Here is an 18,321-nt window from a genome sequence, read left to right as displayed (position 1 = left end):
TGGCCAATTGTGCCAAAAACATTGTGAAAAGCAAACAATGAGTGCATTTTTGAATGCACTCATTTTGCCCAGATACTTTAAACGTTAAAGCTAGATATTTTTTATGCAGGGGAAAGCAATACATCAATAAATTATTACAGAATTCTGCTAAACGTAAGAGAAGTACATATTGTGGACTTAAAACCTGTGGTTTCAGCTAGCATAATTGCACAGGTTCCACTCACATTGAGTATAGATGTGTCAACTTGGATGTGTTAGACTGGAAAAAAAAAGCCCATACGATGGTAGAATTACTGTGAAAGGGAAATACAATAGTTGATAGGACCACTTACCTTAAGTTTAAAATACAATAAATGTAAGTCAAAAAGGCAACTAAAATATAAGAATAATCTTACGGGTTTTTAAGAGCCTTTATTTTTTCAGGGTTTTTTAACAAAGTACCTGGAGCTTTATGACAAACATTAAGACCTTCTAATATATTCCTTACTGCAAATGCTGCATTGCAAGTGCTAGTTTACATTGCTTTCAAGAAGAGAGCTCCAAGAACACTGACTACTTCTAGTACAAATGTGACAGGCCAATCTTCAGGAATTTCAGATGCTGAGGTCCTGGATGTTTTTGAAAGGTAGGTAATCACTGTTTCCACAATCTGCTACTCCTCAGTTTCCAGATAGCAATGCTACACTTATTGGTTGTACCAACTAAGGAACACTGTTACCTAATAAGACAATGGGCTCAGCTCCTCATGCAAAAGATGTCTTCTAAAATGCGTTAGGTAATGACGGTAAAGCAAGAGCTCCTTCTGGGATTAATTGAGATCAGCTAACACATTTTTAAACACAGACATCCTTATCCATACCAAGGGAAAAATCATATTCAACATCTTGTTTAATTAATATGTTTTCTAGTATATTTTCTTCATGTAGACAAGGTCTCTAAGGAAGAATGACTCATGAATGCAGCATTGCTATTGTGGAGTACTTTTTTGAGTAACTTTCCATTTCTCCACATTTTTTAAGGAAAGCGTTGATTTGGCTCATTACTTAAAAGGTTAACTAACATTTATGAGGAGCTCCAGGGTACCATTACTTAATCCCATACCACATCACTAAATAGAATCCTGGGCAAGAGTTAAAATAACTGTCACTTTCTTAAGTGAAGGCCAATATGTAGATCTTTTCCAGCACAGTCCATGCATACATGTTGCTGTATAGTTTTCCTTGGAGCCTGTTTGACACATACTACAATTGAGACTGACTGCCTCCCTCGGAAATGAGTGGGCCTTGGCTGCCACAGTTATCCTAGCATTTTGTGGACTTTTCTGATGGACAGGTACCCTTGCAGAACAGCTAAAAGCTTTAAGTGTCTTTGAAGATGGCGTGGGGCAACAGACTAATAGAAGTTATCCAGTGTAGAATTGTTTGCAGGGATACTTTTTTCCAGGCATTGATTATACTTCAATCAGGAAGAGGTACCATGCCTCGTCTTGTCAAGTAAAAAGTTTTAGCCAGCATGCAAACATTTAAGAGGTTATTTGTTGTTGTTTTCATTAGGATACAAAGATCAACACAAGACTTTGTCAGACATATATTCTCAGAAGAAAACGCATAGTGTGCATAAAATATTTATGAACATTTCTTGCACTGTAACTATAACTATGTAAAAGCCAAAATAAATACCAAGTGTTCCATCTATACAATATACAGTGCCTGATGCGTTTATTGCCATATTTGTTATGACCAGTCTCTTTTCTGTTGTTTCTCCAGTTACTGTGTTATTCCAGGGTGCATAATGACTTCTATGCTGTAGGGGGTTGTCTGAACTAACACATGTATCATGCTCTACATCTCTTGAACCGGTGTTGGAATCTTTGTTCAGGGTGTATTGTGCGTATGTATAGGGTGAGAGACAAGTTAGTGTGTATCGTGGGCACTTCACACTGTTCAGTTCATAGCTTTGAGTGTCAAAGAAGAGCTAAAGACAAGAATTTGTCTCCTAAGAAGCACCAAAGTCATAATGATTCTATTTTTATCTGCATTTATTTTGCGAGTATTATTAGCTGGATTTTATTCTTCAAGTATGGAAACACTTGGGAAGAAGATGAGAACACCTGTAATTCTGTGCTGTCGAAGTCTCACTTTCACTTTTGCCAGAAAGATAATTAGACTACATTTTAAACAGTCATAGTATTCTCAGGCTGTATACGATTATTGATAAAAGATTTGTGTGTCTGATGGGATAGAGGAACAAAGAGGAATGGAACCAGTTACTAAAATTTTTGAAGAGATGTGCATGAAGACTGCCAGTTTGAAATTTTAAATGTGAATCTTGTAGAGGGAAATGTAATGCAATCCATAATTGGAAGCAATTTAAAAACGGAAGATATTAGTTGGAAAGGGAAAATTTTCTACTGAGGAGGGTCGTTTTGGGGGGTCAGTATTCTCTGTCATTTTATTCCCTCCATGGGATCAGTTACTGAGCATAATGTTTTACATAATAAAATTCTGGACTCCCTTCTCGGTTGTTGATATTTCATTTGTGTATGCTCAGAGGATGTCAATGATGACAGCTGGTTATTTCTTCAACACAGAGATTTTGATTACGTCTTGTTTTATGGTTAGTATTCGATCTTCACAGGAATGTTTTCCAACCCAGAAGACAACAAATGTTGGACTGACCTAGTAATTGTTCTTTCCGATATTTCCTTTGGGCTCTAGTTGGATCTGAGTTGTTATAAACATAATTAGGCCATCATAAATCATTCTGGGTTAGTTTGCATGTGACATCACCATGGAGACCCAATGGGATGACTAAGATATGTTTTTGGACAATCTATATGTAGCTATGTTAACTACTTTGTCATGAAAATAAAGTTTGTAAACAGTAGTCTTTACAGTGTGACAGGGTAAAATATATCAAACCCTGATATAGCTGTTGAGCAAATTAGATTTTCGTAGTGCTAATTGAATTTGTCATAAAGCTGATGAACATTAACTAAAGAAAGAGCAATATATTTCATTTTATTGAGCACATCTCGGAGTGCTTGTAATTTCTAGGGCCACCACACTTTCTGGGCAGGCTATCAAGTAGGATGTTGTAATGTTTTGCATGACTACTATAATAGATGGAAAAATGTAGCTTGTGTTTGTAGCTGTTCCATTAGTGTCTTACAAAGTGTGCGTTCCTTTGATGCTCTTCAGAGAGCTGTGTCATAATCCCAGTATCTTTTAAAGAGTTCTGTCTGATGAAGTCAAGTAACTATACACCGCTTAAAACTTAGTACGTAATTAAATGATGAGACAAAGGAAAGACTGAGAAAGGAAGATAGCCAATAGAATCTTGAAGTTATCAAAACAGAGCTCTTGCCAAGGACCTTGGAATTCATCTGATTCAGTTGCTGGAAAAATGCCTGAATTAAAAATTATCCTATGAGGACCAAGAAAATAGAGCCAAATTCTGGCACTGTACATTTTTCTCCCAAAATGGACATTAATTCTGCAAAAACAGAATAGGGTGAACAACCCCTCTCCCCATGCTTGGCCCCCTACTGTAGGCTCTATCTACCAAAACAAGATGGAATAGAAGGTCCAAAATGTTGGAGGAAAAGGGAGGGGAGGTAGTAGAGTTTGGAAAAGGAAGGTGGTAGTTAGAGAAGAAAAAACTCTTAGGCTATGCCCCCTGCCAGCACTGAAACACTCAACTGCAGCTCGCAAAACACCTGTTGGCAGCTGTTGAGGTAGTTTATAGTTTTTGGGACAGAATCAGGATAGAAAACTTACAGTCTGTGTTCCCTTTTGTGACATGATTTGGCCTTGTTTTAGCAAAATAGAAGCCATTGCTGGCACTAGTTACAGCAATAAATATACGTGGTCAGAAATAACAATATCTTTTGCTTTCTAGGAAAAATAAAACAAATATTAAATTGCATACTTTTTAGTTACTGTCATTAATACTGATATTAATATTCTTTGACTGATATCACCTGTGTAGTTCTCCTTTTATCCAGAACTGAAAGACAAGTTTTACATGGAGTGGAAAGAAAATATGACAAAACAATTGTCACAAATATTAGCCTGATACTGTCATTAGACACAGTGTAAAGAAACTAGGTGTAAGTAGTTATCTGGCCAGTTTTATGTTTTGCAAGCTTTAAACATTAGAGTGAATGATATAAAACAAGGAAAATTACATATGTTAAATTAAAACTCTTCACAAGTATTTTACATCAGGAATTCAATTAAACATTTTAACATCCTCACCATCTTCCATGTAAATTCCTGTTCAAATGCATTTAGTTGAAAATTTTAGCATTACATTTTATGCTCTTTTTCTGTTACTAACTCCAAAACTTGTATTTGTGTACAAAAACTTTCATAGTCCCTTGTTGTTATAGAAATAGATTATTCTTCCTCAAGAGAAATATATACAATTATAAGTAATATATGTATCCAATATGTAAAGCATATCAAGCAGAAAATAGATGGTTATTTTTAAATATTGGCATTTATTATAGGCTGAGCTAAAGACGCTATTGCTTTTATTGGCTACCTCTCCTTTGGCTGTAATGAGAATCTTCTCTCTACTAGTGCTTTGATTCAGTTTAAAATGCTTTCTTATCTAAGTACCTGTATTACTCAGAAAGTTTCATTAAAGTTATAGAAAGTAGATAATGTTTTGGAATTTAATCTTTTCTTATATAAACTTTAAAAAACCCACAGTTTTCCTGTGCTACTTGAAACACTAAACTTATTAGTTCTAAAATAATTGAAAATGGAAACTTTGAGGCTTCCTTAGATTTATATTTAGTAATGAAAAAAAAAGAACTCAAGTTTCTGACATTGCAGTGTCAGACACTACGTTACCCAGGCAGAGCCCGGTTCCTACATGAAGCCCAAGAGTCTTTCTCCATCAAGCCTGCCAGAGAATAGAGCCAAACTGCAAATTCCATTAGTTCACTTGTGTGTGGAGTATTTCAAAATGAGATTTTCACTTTGTGTTAGAGTTATTTCTTTGCCTTGCTTAGACAGAGAAAATAGTTGAGTAGCTTAGTGTGTAAGAAATTGTCTTAGGTATTAGAAACTGTTATCTTTAGCGATAACTGAGTTCAGCTGCATTCTGTGCTGTTAAAATAAGAGGACAGGATCTGGACCTTAAGACAGTGATATCTGAAGGAGAACATCTAGTGGAACATAAGCATGTACTTAAATTCAGTGGGAGTGTACGGTATGCATAAAGATAGGAATTTGTAAATATTTTAGCTTGAATAAGAATGCTTGCATTAATCAAGACTTTTAGAAATTTAGCCCTAAATTACCAGAGTACTCATTCTGTGTTACAGAAAGTTTGCAATTATTTTTATTATAATAATAAATAGATGAAATAGATTCTTACACTCATTAAAGTACAGTCTTCATGAACTGGTTTTGGATGCTGTAGCATTAAATTTATTAGTGTGGATAAGAGGCCATGGATGCTTAAGAGTCTTAATAAACCAGGCACAGAAAGTCCAAAAACATGAGAATCTAATACCTTGGACATACAGATACATATTTTCTCAACATTTCAAAATCCTTTCAAATTTATGTAGTTGTTTTTATTACCTCTGCACACTGACATCTCAAAAATACACTTTTTCTGTGATCCTTATTAGTACATCTTTTTGGGGTTTTTTGAATAAGGGTGATATACAAAATGGACAGAGGAGTAGACAAGCCTAAAAATCTGAGCAAAAGTATAGAAGCTAAAAAAGTTCTCCCTGGGCAATGTGTACTGGGAAGCATGGGCAAATGTGGGTGGTAGACCTCTGGACTTTCCATGAGGTGCCAGTTGGGTGGAAAAAAGTAACGGAACCAACTTTGAAGCCAGTGTTGGCAGGTGCAGACTTCCAGATCTCTTTTTCCTTGGCATTTGCCCTTTCTTTTTCACACCCTCCACGTGTGAATGTTAAGTCCCCAGCCTGTGAATTTAAGTCCTCATGATGATCAGTGGAGGCAGGAGGGGGGAAACCAGCACTGTGCATCAACACAGAACATGATAGGATGAAGAAACAGTAAGGCTGCAGCTCAGATAGGCAGCGCAGGATTTAGCTGTCATCTTACCATCAAGTTCATTTGAGACCCCTAGCACTGTCTTGTGGTGTCCTTAGGGATTACTCTTATATGCCAAAAAAGCCAACCTGAACCCCCCTCCTTCACTACTTTCAGCAAGACTTAATGTATTTATTTATGATGAAAATTAAATGTTCTTGCTGTTCAGTCAGAAAACTGAGCAAAAACTATGATTAAATTGATCTTTTAGCTTAAGTCCTCACTTTCCCTGCTGTAATGAACAGCTAGCACCATTTACTGTCTAGAATCCCTGACAGTGTTTAATATACAGAGTATATAGTTACTGTATCATCAATGATATTTTTAAATTTTTATTTATTTTTCAGACTTCAAAAACTGATTGAGTCAATGAAAATTCAACTACTATTTGTACAAATGTTAATTAAGTCTTTTTTATTGTTATTTTATAGGTCTCGTAGAAATTTGCCTGATGCATCCTCTTGATGTAGTGAAAACAAGGTAAGATTCTGCTTGAACAGGTTTTGTTGACTTTGGAAGTTATCCAGATTAGGAGCTATCAAAAAACAAAATGCTAGAACTTCTCACAGGGTAACTTGTGCCTTGAATGGCTTTTATATTTACTTACCTGTATCTACAGCATTTGACAGGTGGAATTTGGATACTATGACACATTTCTGACTGGAGGTCATCTAAAGGTGCTCAATCCGTTTTATGGCATGTATTTTTGATGTTGTAACAAAATCCTATAGATGAGCAGAGATGTACTTAAATTTATTTGCTATATGTATCATCTGCAATAATATTTTTATACACTGTTGAGAAATACCATATCACCTTCAAAATAGCTTTAAAAGATTTTTTTAGTAAAATAACATGTTCCATCTTCTGTCTGTAACTTCATGCTTTTATCTTTTTCCATCTGTCCCTATTTTGTTTTCTGAATATTTGTGTTTGTGTGAGTATTAATTATTATGTGACTTGGAAAATGTGGGCAAATTAAGGTTTTTTAATGTTGATTACTGAAAGAAAAAATAATTGTTGTGTTTCTAGTTTCTTGAATATATTTTTGCTTTTCTGTGATTTTTAGTTTTCATATCAATTCGTGAGTTTTTCCACCTGTGAAAAACAAACCAGGATGCAGAAGCATACAATAAGGAGAAAACTTTTCATGGCATATATGTTACATGTGATGCCAATAATTGCCATATACTGCTCCTGGAGTTCTATCTAGTTCTCAATCACCTAGGCAGGAAAGCTTCACTATGAGCTGCATCAGCCCCAAACAAATGATGAGCAATATTTGATATATTTGATATTTTGACCACAGCTGTGGTGTCTGAAATATGCTTGAAGCAGTCAACTTCGACTAAAGATTCTAGTTCCAGTTAGCCAGTATGTGAGCTTGTGAAGGATGTATTTTTGGCTTCTGTTTAAATCATGTTGTGTAGTTTGCTTAAGACCTTGAGATACACTGTTCTGCAGCTTGCATTTTGCAGGAGGAAAATGCCCAGCACTAGAAGACAGTAATGCAGGCTCCACCCATATTAACTGCTACTGAGGTGCTGTAGGTGTTCCTCTGGGCTTGGAGTTTAACTCCTGGGATGACTCAGGCATTTCTTCTGTATCCTTTCTTGATACAGAATATATTGATTCATATAGAGACAATACAACCGGTAGTTTCAAGGATCCTGTCTGCCCTTCCAGGTAGCACTGAGACCTTGCTATTAACAAAATTAACAGTGAAAGATTGAAATTAAAGCCTCAGAAAAGGCAGGGTACAAACAAAACGAAGACCAAATTTTAAATAAGAACATTTGTTTTGCTCTGCTGTCATGTGGTCCTCATGGGATGTGCTTTAGTGACTTCATTTCAGCAGGTTGTGTTGTAACACTCATAGCTCTCAAGCTTTTGGTTTTACCTCTACCTGGTTTTCTCTTTGTACTAAACCAGGAGTCATGTTCTTCTGTAATATAAATGCAGCATCAGATTTACTTCTCATGTCTTTGGTGCTTTGAGGTTGTCATCCCACACATCCTCATGCCTCCAGTCTTGGTTGGAACAACTTAATACATATCCTTAGAATCATTTGTGATTTAAGACATGCTACATATCATATATCATAAAAAGCATTAACTAAACATCTGTTCTGATAAATTGGCGATACAAATGTACTTTCAACTTTCTGATAGAAACCACACATGCAGTGGACTTGCAGAATCGAAGGACATACTTCCCCATTTCTATTCCAGATTTTACAGGGTTTGTCATACTTTTAGCAGTGAAAACGCTGATCAGATCTGAGACCTAGGAATGGAAAGCATTAAAGAGTGCACAGGGATGTTTGTGAAGCTGTATCAATGTTAAAAAAGTAATAATAATTAAGAACCTTTTAAATGTGAAATCTGAGTCCATAAACAGTGGAATTAATGAAAGCAGGAAAAAACGAAAGAACAGTAGGCATGCAGGAGAAATCAGATTGTGGATCATGGTGAAGCCAAGAGGCTGAATCATGTAAAAAAGCCATTAAGCAAATTTCTTTATCTAAAGAAACTTCAAGAGAAGTTAACTTTTCCATTGAATTAGCTGGAACACTTTTCAGAAGTGGGCAGCACCCAAGTGATATTTTCCCTGTATTTTGTTAGTATAGATGAATTTAGGCATATTATACAGACTTTGCAGTAACTTTTCTGCTGGTCTTAGCAGATGTTAGCACTTGAAAATACTTACCTTTTGGAAGCCAGTGACAAAACCAAGAATAGAATATCCTTGATCTTATCCATCATTCCATTCCACATTCCTAATATCATGCCACTTCCTTTCACTTCATAATGGTCCAAATTTACTATAGCAGATTAATTTGTTGACGGCTTGAAGAATTCAAATAAAACATTGATTTTAATCCTGAATTTTGGATTCAGAATATTTTCTCATTCATTTTCATTTACCTTATTCCTTTCTTGCAGTGCCTCTAAATACTGCAGTGCACTTACAGTTTTCCAACTTGGCACTGATAATCTGTCATTCCCTTACCAATTCCAGCTATTGAAGTTTTGGTGATTTGTTTGGGTTTTGTTTTGTTTTTTCCTTATGGTTAGATGAAAGGACATATAAAAGCACAATTTGTTGCTTGACTTTTATGGTGTTTTGAATTTCCTGCCATTTTTCTATAAAGTGTTTGTTTGGTGGAAATAGTGGAATCTCAATCTACTTTAGCGTTCTGAAGGAGTTTAGGGAAAATACCAAAGGCTCACATCTAGTGGAATGGTGGCTTAGCGTCTTTACTGCATTGTCTTTTGTGTGTGTGTGTTTTTAATAAAAATTGACAAAAATAAAGTTCCTGTCAGATATTATTTTGAAACCCTACAAAATGGTTTGGCTCTTTTGTGACAATGTTTTGCAATATCTTTTCTGTGTTTAGTAATTTGCTATTATTCTACAATGCTAGGCTTCTTTGTCTCCTCATACCAAGGGGGGAACTATATATACATATATATATATACATTATAAACTATTATAATAAGCCATATGCTTAATGGACTTTTTTGCTAAATGTATGTTTGAAAATAATTTTTTTTGTTATCTATTATAACACCAAAGATATTACTTTAAGAACTTAATGTGAGTGAGCTAGATAGATGGATAGAACTATGATTCATTCTTTTAGCTCTATGTATCCCACTTATTCTTTGAAATATAGCTTTTCTTCTCAATTACAAGATATATTGGTATAACTTCTGATGAGACAGCATTAAAAAAATGGTGCTAAACTTTTGATGTCTCAGTGTACCAGAGTCTCTCTTAGCTGTTTTATTCATCAGTTACCCTTATGATTAGTTTAGCCATCTGTGGAATAAAGTATTCAGTCTCTGTCCTTGACCTCTTAAGTAAAAGTTTTACAGAATTTGGTAAGGAGTTATGTGTGTGCCTATGTATGAGCAGGGAGAGCAGTAACAAGTAATATTTTTCTGGTACAGATAAGACATGGGAGGCCTACTTTTCAAGTAAGAAACCTAGATCTTTCTTTGCTGGAAAGTGAGGAGAAAAATGCTTTTGTCTGGATAAAGAATTGGCTTTACTTATTTTGGATCATTTTTTGCATATTAAGTGGAATGCAGACTATAATCTCCATCAGACTTACCAAAGGATGGCAAAAATGTATGCTATATCATGATACATAGGACAAGACATTGACATACATATTACTTAAAAATAGTAAATTTCTTTTCCAGCTAGACTTTATCCTTTACATCTTAGTGGCAAATGTTTTGGCTTAAGCAAATGTACAAAATTAAGAATTTAATAAAGTTTTATTGTTGGAAAATTAGTACATACGCAGCAGCTCACAGGTGTAGCTGGTGAGTGAAAGGGAGAGAATTACAGGGAGTTGCCTGTGCAAGTATTCATACAAACTGTTAAAACATATATCCTGAAGCAGAATTTTGGATGTGACTCTGTATTGTGTAGCTAGGAAACAGAAACCATGCCTTGTAAATTTTTTGTAACAGTTGTCTACATGACAAAATTTAACAAAACCCACATATGAATAAATATATGATTAAGTGCTTTCAAATAATAGAAAAAAAAAAAAAATAAGACCACCAAAACCTTTCAAATACATAACACATCTGAAAAGATTTGTGTCTGTAAGTCCTGTGGACAGGAAAAATCTTATGTGGATTAGAAGAATCATTTACTTGCCACTTTCATTCTGGCAGTAATTTGACATCACTGTATATTTCGAGACAAATATTTGAAAGGCAGAAGGTTCCTCTCATGTCGAACTAATAGCAAATTGTGGTCCAGATCTGTGTTACTGATAAATTAGTTCATACCACTTGAGAATGCAGGAGTTTTTACTTCAAGACAATGTATTCAAAGAGTGGTAAATGTTATCATAAGTAAACTAACATCTAAATGAGTCAGAGAACGTCTAGTTTATTATGGAGAAAGTCTAGTTTATTATTTTGTCAGGAAAATCATCAGGGTAACTTGTGTCATAACAAGTTAAACCTATATTCAGTGTGCAATTTTTTAATACTTTTCTAGTTAATTCAAATAATGACAGTTCCATGTGACTTTATTTCTTTTTCTCTATATTTAAACAATTTCTACTATTTTCAGACATAATTGTGTCTTCATAACACAGCTTTACACAGGGATGTATGTGCAATTTAGAAAGCAATGCCTAAGGAGACCAAGGTGACATTCTTTCAAAAGCATTTAGTTCAATTTATCAGGAGAATAAGTTAATAAGTATAGCTTGTTTTCCTGATGAACCCATTTTATCTCCCTGTTTTTTTGTTAAAGCTGTTTCTCACCTTTGGCAGAACCTGAGGAAGATGCAGTCCATGTTGCTTCTACTTTAATACCTTTTTACACAGTTCAGCATTAAATAATAATTTTCATGTGAACTGACTTTCCATCTTATGTGTGATCCAGAGTATCAGCATTAAAAAACAAATAGGCAAATAATTCACCTTAGAAACTTTTAAGAAAGTTTTGATCTAGTCATGATGGAGATCTTATGGTCTGCTACTCTTTCTGTAAAAATCTAGACCAATATCATGAATCTAAAGCTCTAAATTTAGAAAATAATTTAGAATCTAAGTCCAGATTTGGTCTCTGCATTACAGTTTTTTAGTTAAAAAATGTTCTGCTGATTTGTGTGTATGTTTATCCATTTTGTTCCTTTGTTCTAATGCTGTCATTTTGGTCTTATTAAAAAAGTTCAGCTTACTACATGTGTTTCTGATCTCATTCCATCTGTTGTTTTGCAAGAGCTACTTCCTTTATATCATTAATTCTTCTTTGATTTCTAGCTTTTTTTTGTTTGAGTGAGCAGTAGTGGAGCCTATTTCTGAAAAACATTGGTTTAAGGAAGAGTTCATTGTCCTTATACAGTGTTACCATTTCCAAATGACCATATCTCACTTGGTTCGCATCAGGCCATATTAAGTTCATGTTACTTGATGCAAACTGTTCTAGTTAGATTTGTAACATTTAGATTTAAGCAAAAAATACTCTTCTTGTCCTGGGAAAATTATCATGATACCAAACAATTCTCTATTGGAAGGAACAGTTGAACTCTCAGAAGACTGTTAGAAAAACAATGAGTGTTGGCCAATGAAATTCGTCATTTAATTAATTTTGAAAGTTTTGAATTCCTTTTCTTTTTTCCTTTTCAACTACTTTTAAGTAATTTTGAACTAGGAAAACAGACGTTTTGGTTTGAAAATGTAGAATGCAACATCCATGGTCATCTAAAAGTAGAATATAATAATGTATTGAAAATGATCGTTTCCTGAGAAAGGGTTTTTTTCATTTTGAGGAAAAAAATATAGTAAAAATAAACCCTGACCAACTCAATTTAGTGTCCTTATTTCAATGAAATGTTAAGGCTTTTCTCTGGGATTAGTTTTACTTGATGTATCAGTAGGCCTTGGCACAATTTTTCGTAGGATTTCTGTGCATATTGTATCTGATACTCTGGTTTTGGCATTTGAATCTCAGCATTGAAAGGTTTTGAATATTTTCTTACAAATCCAGATTTTTTTTAATGAGAATTTATCCCAAATTTACAATAATTTGGATGTAATCTGGGCTCTGTAATTTGCCCTTTGTTTACTTCTGCATACAATCTGTTAGGAATTAATAAGGGCACACGGGCTAATAATTCCTGCTAGATATACTATGCCAGTTTAAATCCTTCCCTGAATTAAAGAACAGTATTGATGTGCACTGTTAAACAGATGCTCTGATTTGCAGCGCTGGTCAAAGTGATTTCTGTTCCTGTGAGGTTTTTTGTTTGGTTTTTTTTTTATTCATAGGCATACCATATGTAGATTTCATAAAGAGTGTCAAGATCCTGTGGGATAAAAGGAACTGAAAAGGAACTGTATAAATGCAGCTTCATCATCTCCTCATGTGACACTGTGTTATTTGTGATCAAACAGCAGAACTGCTTCATAATATTCCCATTTCAAGTCACTGTGGACTTTTGTAAAAACTATAACATACATTGTTTCTTCTTTTAGCATAATCCTATCTCTTTCTTTGACAGAAACTGAATTTGTGCACCATCAAATCAGACTGCGAGAGATCTCTTTTCTCAAGCTTTTCCTTAATCTCAGTTAAGCATTCTGCCATTTAATCTGGGGTTTTTAATGAATTGTAGATGTCTTTTTAGACAACTGAAATACCATAAAATAAAAATTTCCATTTGATAGCATGGCATGATGATAACATGGGGTTATGTGTTGTCTGTGCCATTTCACTGGCCATAGCAAAACTACCTTCAGTTCCTTGATTCACTTATGAGCTGTAGCAACCTGAAATTTCTAACACCTACCAAATTCAGGTCCCTTTAGTTTACATTTTGCTTTCATTCTAATGTCAGAACACAATATTATTTCTGTGTTTGGATGTCCAGTACTTAAAAAGCTCATGTAAACATTTCCTGGCAACCATAGTAGCAGAACGTGTAATATGACAAAAGCATCAGGGCTTCCTCTCTATAACCTGCATCTATATATTTACACATTTTTAAATAAATGTACACAGACATATTTTGTTGTACTGGTACAGCATCTTCATTGGTAGAGAAAGTGAAGTTGCTCCATATTTAAGTTCTCTAGCACTGGAAAAACCTGCAGTTCATTAGCTGTGTCCTCATGATGTAGTTTCAAGAGAGTGGTGTGGACTGCATTTTGTGATTTCATGGGCTGCACATTGTACAGTTGCAGTTTAAATCCAAGAAAGTCTGGGGTTTGTTTTGGATTTTTTTCCTTCCTTTTGTTTTTATCTTAATTTTATGAAAATATTTATTTTCATAATATGAGGCTACAAACAGCCCTCTTCTAGACAGAGTAGGCAAATGTGACAAAAGAGTTCCTAAACTGTAATTATGGAGAAAAAACATGCTGTGGATTACAGATATGACAGAATAATTATTTTTTCATTGCACTGTGTGGAAGTGCACTGAAAGGAGAGAACCTAGGACTAAATGCCCTCTAAAATATGCTTATTGTACTATTGGCTGCTTCTCTAGCTAGAACCTACCAAAGAAATAGGAGAGTGTAGCAACACTTGGATTCTCTTTGTAGTATTTCAGGATTTCTGCAGATAATCAGGATGTTTATGTGAATCAGAAACCATGACCAAATCTTCATGACAAAAATGAAATTCAATTTGAAACATTTTGGATATGTGGGTCAGCTGACAGATCTATAAAAATATAGCTATGTTTGTGCAGAAAGTACCCTGCAGTATAATAGGATGCGTTATGGTTTGTATTAAACACAATAGATGTGTTTAATTATTTTATTTGTTTAGATTCCCACAGCCTCAGGATGTGCCATTGTATTGCTGTCAAAAAAGCCAAAAAATTTTACTACCATAGAGTCATAGGTTGGTCTGGTTTGGAAGGGACTTTAAAGATCATCTCATTCCAACCCCACTGCCACGGGCAGGGACACCTTCCACTACACCAGGATCCTCAAAGCCCCATCCAACCTGGCCTTGAACACTGCCAGGGATGGGGCATCCACAAGTTCTCTGGGCCTCACCACTGCCTCATCACCCTCACAGTAAAGAGCTGCTTCTTCACATCTACACTAAAGCTACTCTCTTCCAGTTTAAAGCCATTCCCCCTTGTCCTGTCACTGCTTGTCCTTACAAAAGTCATAACTTACGTACTTTTTTGAGATATGTAAATTGCCTCAGTACCTCCTCTACTCTAATAGTGAGAATGAAATAACATTAAGAGACTTGGCACTCAATGTAACATGGACTCTCCTGTACATCATTTATGAATCTATTTATTCTGGACATGGGACACCTGTTCATCTATTCATCTGCTAGTTCATGGAAATGGGGACTGGTACCAGGACTGCTAGCATTTTATCCAGGGCTGTATTGGAGGCCACTTCAGTAGAACAAGCACTTAAAATCACAGCCAGTTCCCAAATGAGGTGTTACAGCCTGCATCCATCATGTCCTGCATCCTCCCACTGCCAGCACTCAGAAATCTGCATCCGCCTGAGTTCAGCAGCCTCTCCATCTCCCTCTTTTCCCTCTCTTCTCCCCCTGTTTCTGTTAGCTGTTTGGCCTGAAAGCACATCTTTTGTCGAGCTTATTTTAAAATATGCCAGGTGACAACCTCCCTCTAATTCCCTTGGGAGGCTCCTGCATAGTCTACTGCTTCTCAAAGCCAGGAATTATTTTCAGATATTCAAATATTTCCATTATACAGTTTCATTGCTAAAAACTACTTACACTCCCTGTACTGTACATTGTTCCCCTTTCCCTTTGCTTATTCCACTTAGACATTGTAGATGCATGGTATGACCCCATTTTCTTTTTCTTAAGGCTAAAGTAGCTAAATAATCAGGAAGCTTTTTAGATAATCTTTTCTCTGTATCAGTCTGTATTTAAAATACAACGAGTCAACTGAAACCATTAGGGATAGAGTGGAATGAGAGCAAGAGTCCAGAGCAGAAAGAGGAGGGCTAGGAGGTGAGAAAGTACATGGGATTCTATTTACAAGAAAAATATGTGCTGAAAATAAGTATTTAAGATGGGAGTTAGGGAGTGGAAATGAACAGATGTTAGCACAATTGCAAAAGTAGTCCAGAGACATAGAAATGGGATAGTTTTAAAAATGTATGCATTTTAAAGTAATATTTAAAATAAGGATTAAACAGTTGGGAAAGGTTACATAGGCTATGAGTTGGAGACATCTATGGTGTATATGAGATTTTTTTCTAAACAATCTAACAAAGCAGCCAGGTGAGTTATTAACAGTTGTTAATGATTTGTCAGTGGTATAAAACATTAAGATCACATTCAGGGTACATGATGGTCATGCTTGATTTCTCCGTGGACAAGAATTTCACATTAGACCACTGTCATGCCTGATTTCTAACCACAGATGGAACATGCCTAAAATAAAATAAGCAGGCAGCCACTTTGGTAAAAAGAATAAAGGGGAGGGGGGAAACTATGTTTACTTTTATTAGTATTTGGTCATGTGGTGGGAGATAGTCAAGTATGGAAAAACAGTATTTAATGTCTTCATTTACATTAAAGAGAAAACTTTTTTTTTCTTATTTATGTTTGAGCAAGCTTTTGGAAGCTATGGATACAAGAGAATAAAGCTGTGTATGTTGAAAGCACAATATAACTGTAGCAATGCCAATAAGTCTGTCTGAAATGTTAGCCATTAATACTATATTAAGTATGTCCCTAAAATAACTGCATTAGGCCAGTAAGTGCCAAGTAAATCTGCAAATAAATAAAAAGAGAGATAATATCTTTATGAACTATGCTTTTTGTATGTTTTCACAAGCAGATGCATCAGTGTGTATTCTAGGTCTAGAGGGGGTTTTGAGAAACAAGAGTCCTCATGTTGAGCAGGATACAAGTAAAATAGCATTTCCAAAATAATCTTGGCACAATAGAGCTGTCTTTTGAATTTATTTCTCAAGCGAGTAGAAAAAAAAAATTGCAATTTTTTCACTACTATGATGTTGTAGTAAGCTGATGACTCCCTAGTGAGATTGTGCTTTTACAACCCGAGCTGAGCCAGAGGCATATCTCAGCGGCATCAGCTGAAGAGCAGCACATGGAAGGGGTTGCGCCTCAGAGGTGCTGTGACCTTCATGGTTTTCCTGTATCCCAGTAATGGATTGTTGATCCATAGCATTACTTGTAACTATAAGACTACTGCCGTTCCTTATACCTTTTTGTCCATTTCTCTAAATCTGGAGCAAAGGCAAAATAGTACCAGCATGTCCCCTGTGCAGTGGCTGCTGCATACACCTCTGCAGTGGAGTGGTTAGAAAGTGCTGCAAGTGCCCATATATACATGATGTAATTCAGGGTCTGTAACAGAGAGAAGAGAGACGTACTTTTGAGTGCTACATGTGATGCTATCCGCATAGCATCTTCCCAGAAGCAGCAACTTCAATCAAGATGGTTTCTCCCAGAAAGTACCTTGGATACTTCTTTTCCTAGTACGTTAGTGAGCTGAATCAACTCAATGCAAGAATCAGATAAGTGTCAAAGACAGTACAATGGATGAAGGAGAACAAGACAAATGGGAATTGGATTGGGAGAAGTACCTGTACACAGCAACGTTTAGATTATTCTGCTGTTTCATGATAATTTTCCCTGAGTCAGCTACAGACTGGAAGGATCAAATTAAATAGTTCTGAGATTGCTAAACTGGAATACAAATTAGGAAAAGCAAAAAGGAAAAAACTTCTTTGACTTTTTTTTTGTATCTTAGAAAGAAGTTAATGATGACATGTTTTATTTGAAAATGTGGTTCCAAAAACATTTTAAGCTCAATTCTTTTGAAATTACATTTGTTACCTTGACACACTGCCATACAGTGGCAATTTAGGGAGCTGGCAACAGTGGAAAACAGCACTGATCAATTAGTCATCTTCTGGTTGGGTTTCTTTTTGACCAGTTTGTTTTTTTGAACTGGTTCCTCACACAACTGTGTAATAAGCAATACCAGGACAAAGAAGGGGGCAACCCAGAGAGGTCATCAGGGGCAACTATCAAATTCTATGCTAAAGGTATTCATGAAAGGCATGTGTGTATGCACTTTCATTACAGTGGAGTATGATGTTATTCTGGTGACAGGGTGATCTAACACTCAAAGAGTTAGTTCTGCTCCCAGTTCCTTGCCACCCAAATCTTTTCTGTAGTGTATGTAGTATTTTGCCACCATTTCCCTTATGTCAGATCTAGCAATTGCAAAACTGCAAAGAAAATTTATTCAGATTGAGGAAGTACTGGAAAATTAAGGTATTTAAAAGTGAGATTTTTTCTAGTGGATGCATGCTGTTAGATCAGCTCTGTGTAATGCAAAACTGCATCCTAATAAAATATATATACATATTTATTATGTCTCTAAGTAAAATATGAAGTTGCTTGTATGATTGCCATTTTTTTCTATCTCATCTGATAGAGCATATTTCATAGTGTAATATCTTCTCTTAGAATATGCAGTCCAGTTAGTATGGACAAAAATATTCCTCTGAAAACATAAGTTGAGCTCCTCCACAAGGGCAACAAAAATAATGCAAGAATATTAGGTAGGTAAAATACTTTCCTAATTTAGTCATTGAAAGGTGAAGTTTTAAATTAATAGAGATCCATCCTGTTCCTTTTCATCTCTTCTTTTTCTTGCCAAAATGTTTTATTGCCTGAACAATTTGACTTATCTAAGTTGAAACAGCAT

At 35.4% G+C, this 18,321-nt stretch overlaps 1 protein-coding gene across 9 annotated transcripts in view; it reads left to right on the top strand.

The window, feature by feature from the left end:
- Positions 1-18,321, top strand: part of SLC25A21 (solute carrier family 25 member 21) — a 252,139-nt gene that overhangs the window by 137,624 nt on the left and 96,194 nt on the right. For all 9 annotated transcript variants that reach the window (XM_061367324.1, XM_061367333.1, XM_061367329.1 and 6 more), the window contains exon 2: positions 6,518-6,566. In XM_061367324.1, the coding sequence (XP_061223308.1) occupies positions 6,518-6,566 (49 nt within the window). The remainder of the gene's footprint in view (positions 1-6,517; positions 6,567-18,321) is intronic.

This window comes from Neopsephotus bourkii, unplaced genomic scaffold (assembly GCF_033783945.1).
Source record: "Neopsephotus bourkii isolate Nb327-2 ecotype Australia unplaced genomic scaffold, CSIRO-AGI_Nbou_v1 NB_1376, whole genome shotgun sequence".
NCBI lineage: Eukaryota > Metazoa > Chordata > Aves > Psittaciformes > Psittacidae > Neopsephotus > Neopsephotus bourkii.
This window is presented reverse-complemented; position numbering and strand designations above follow the sequence as displayed.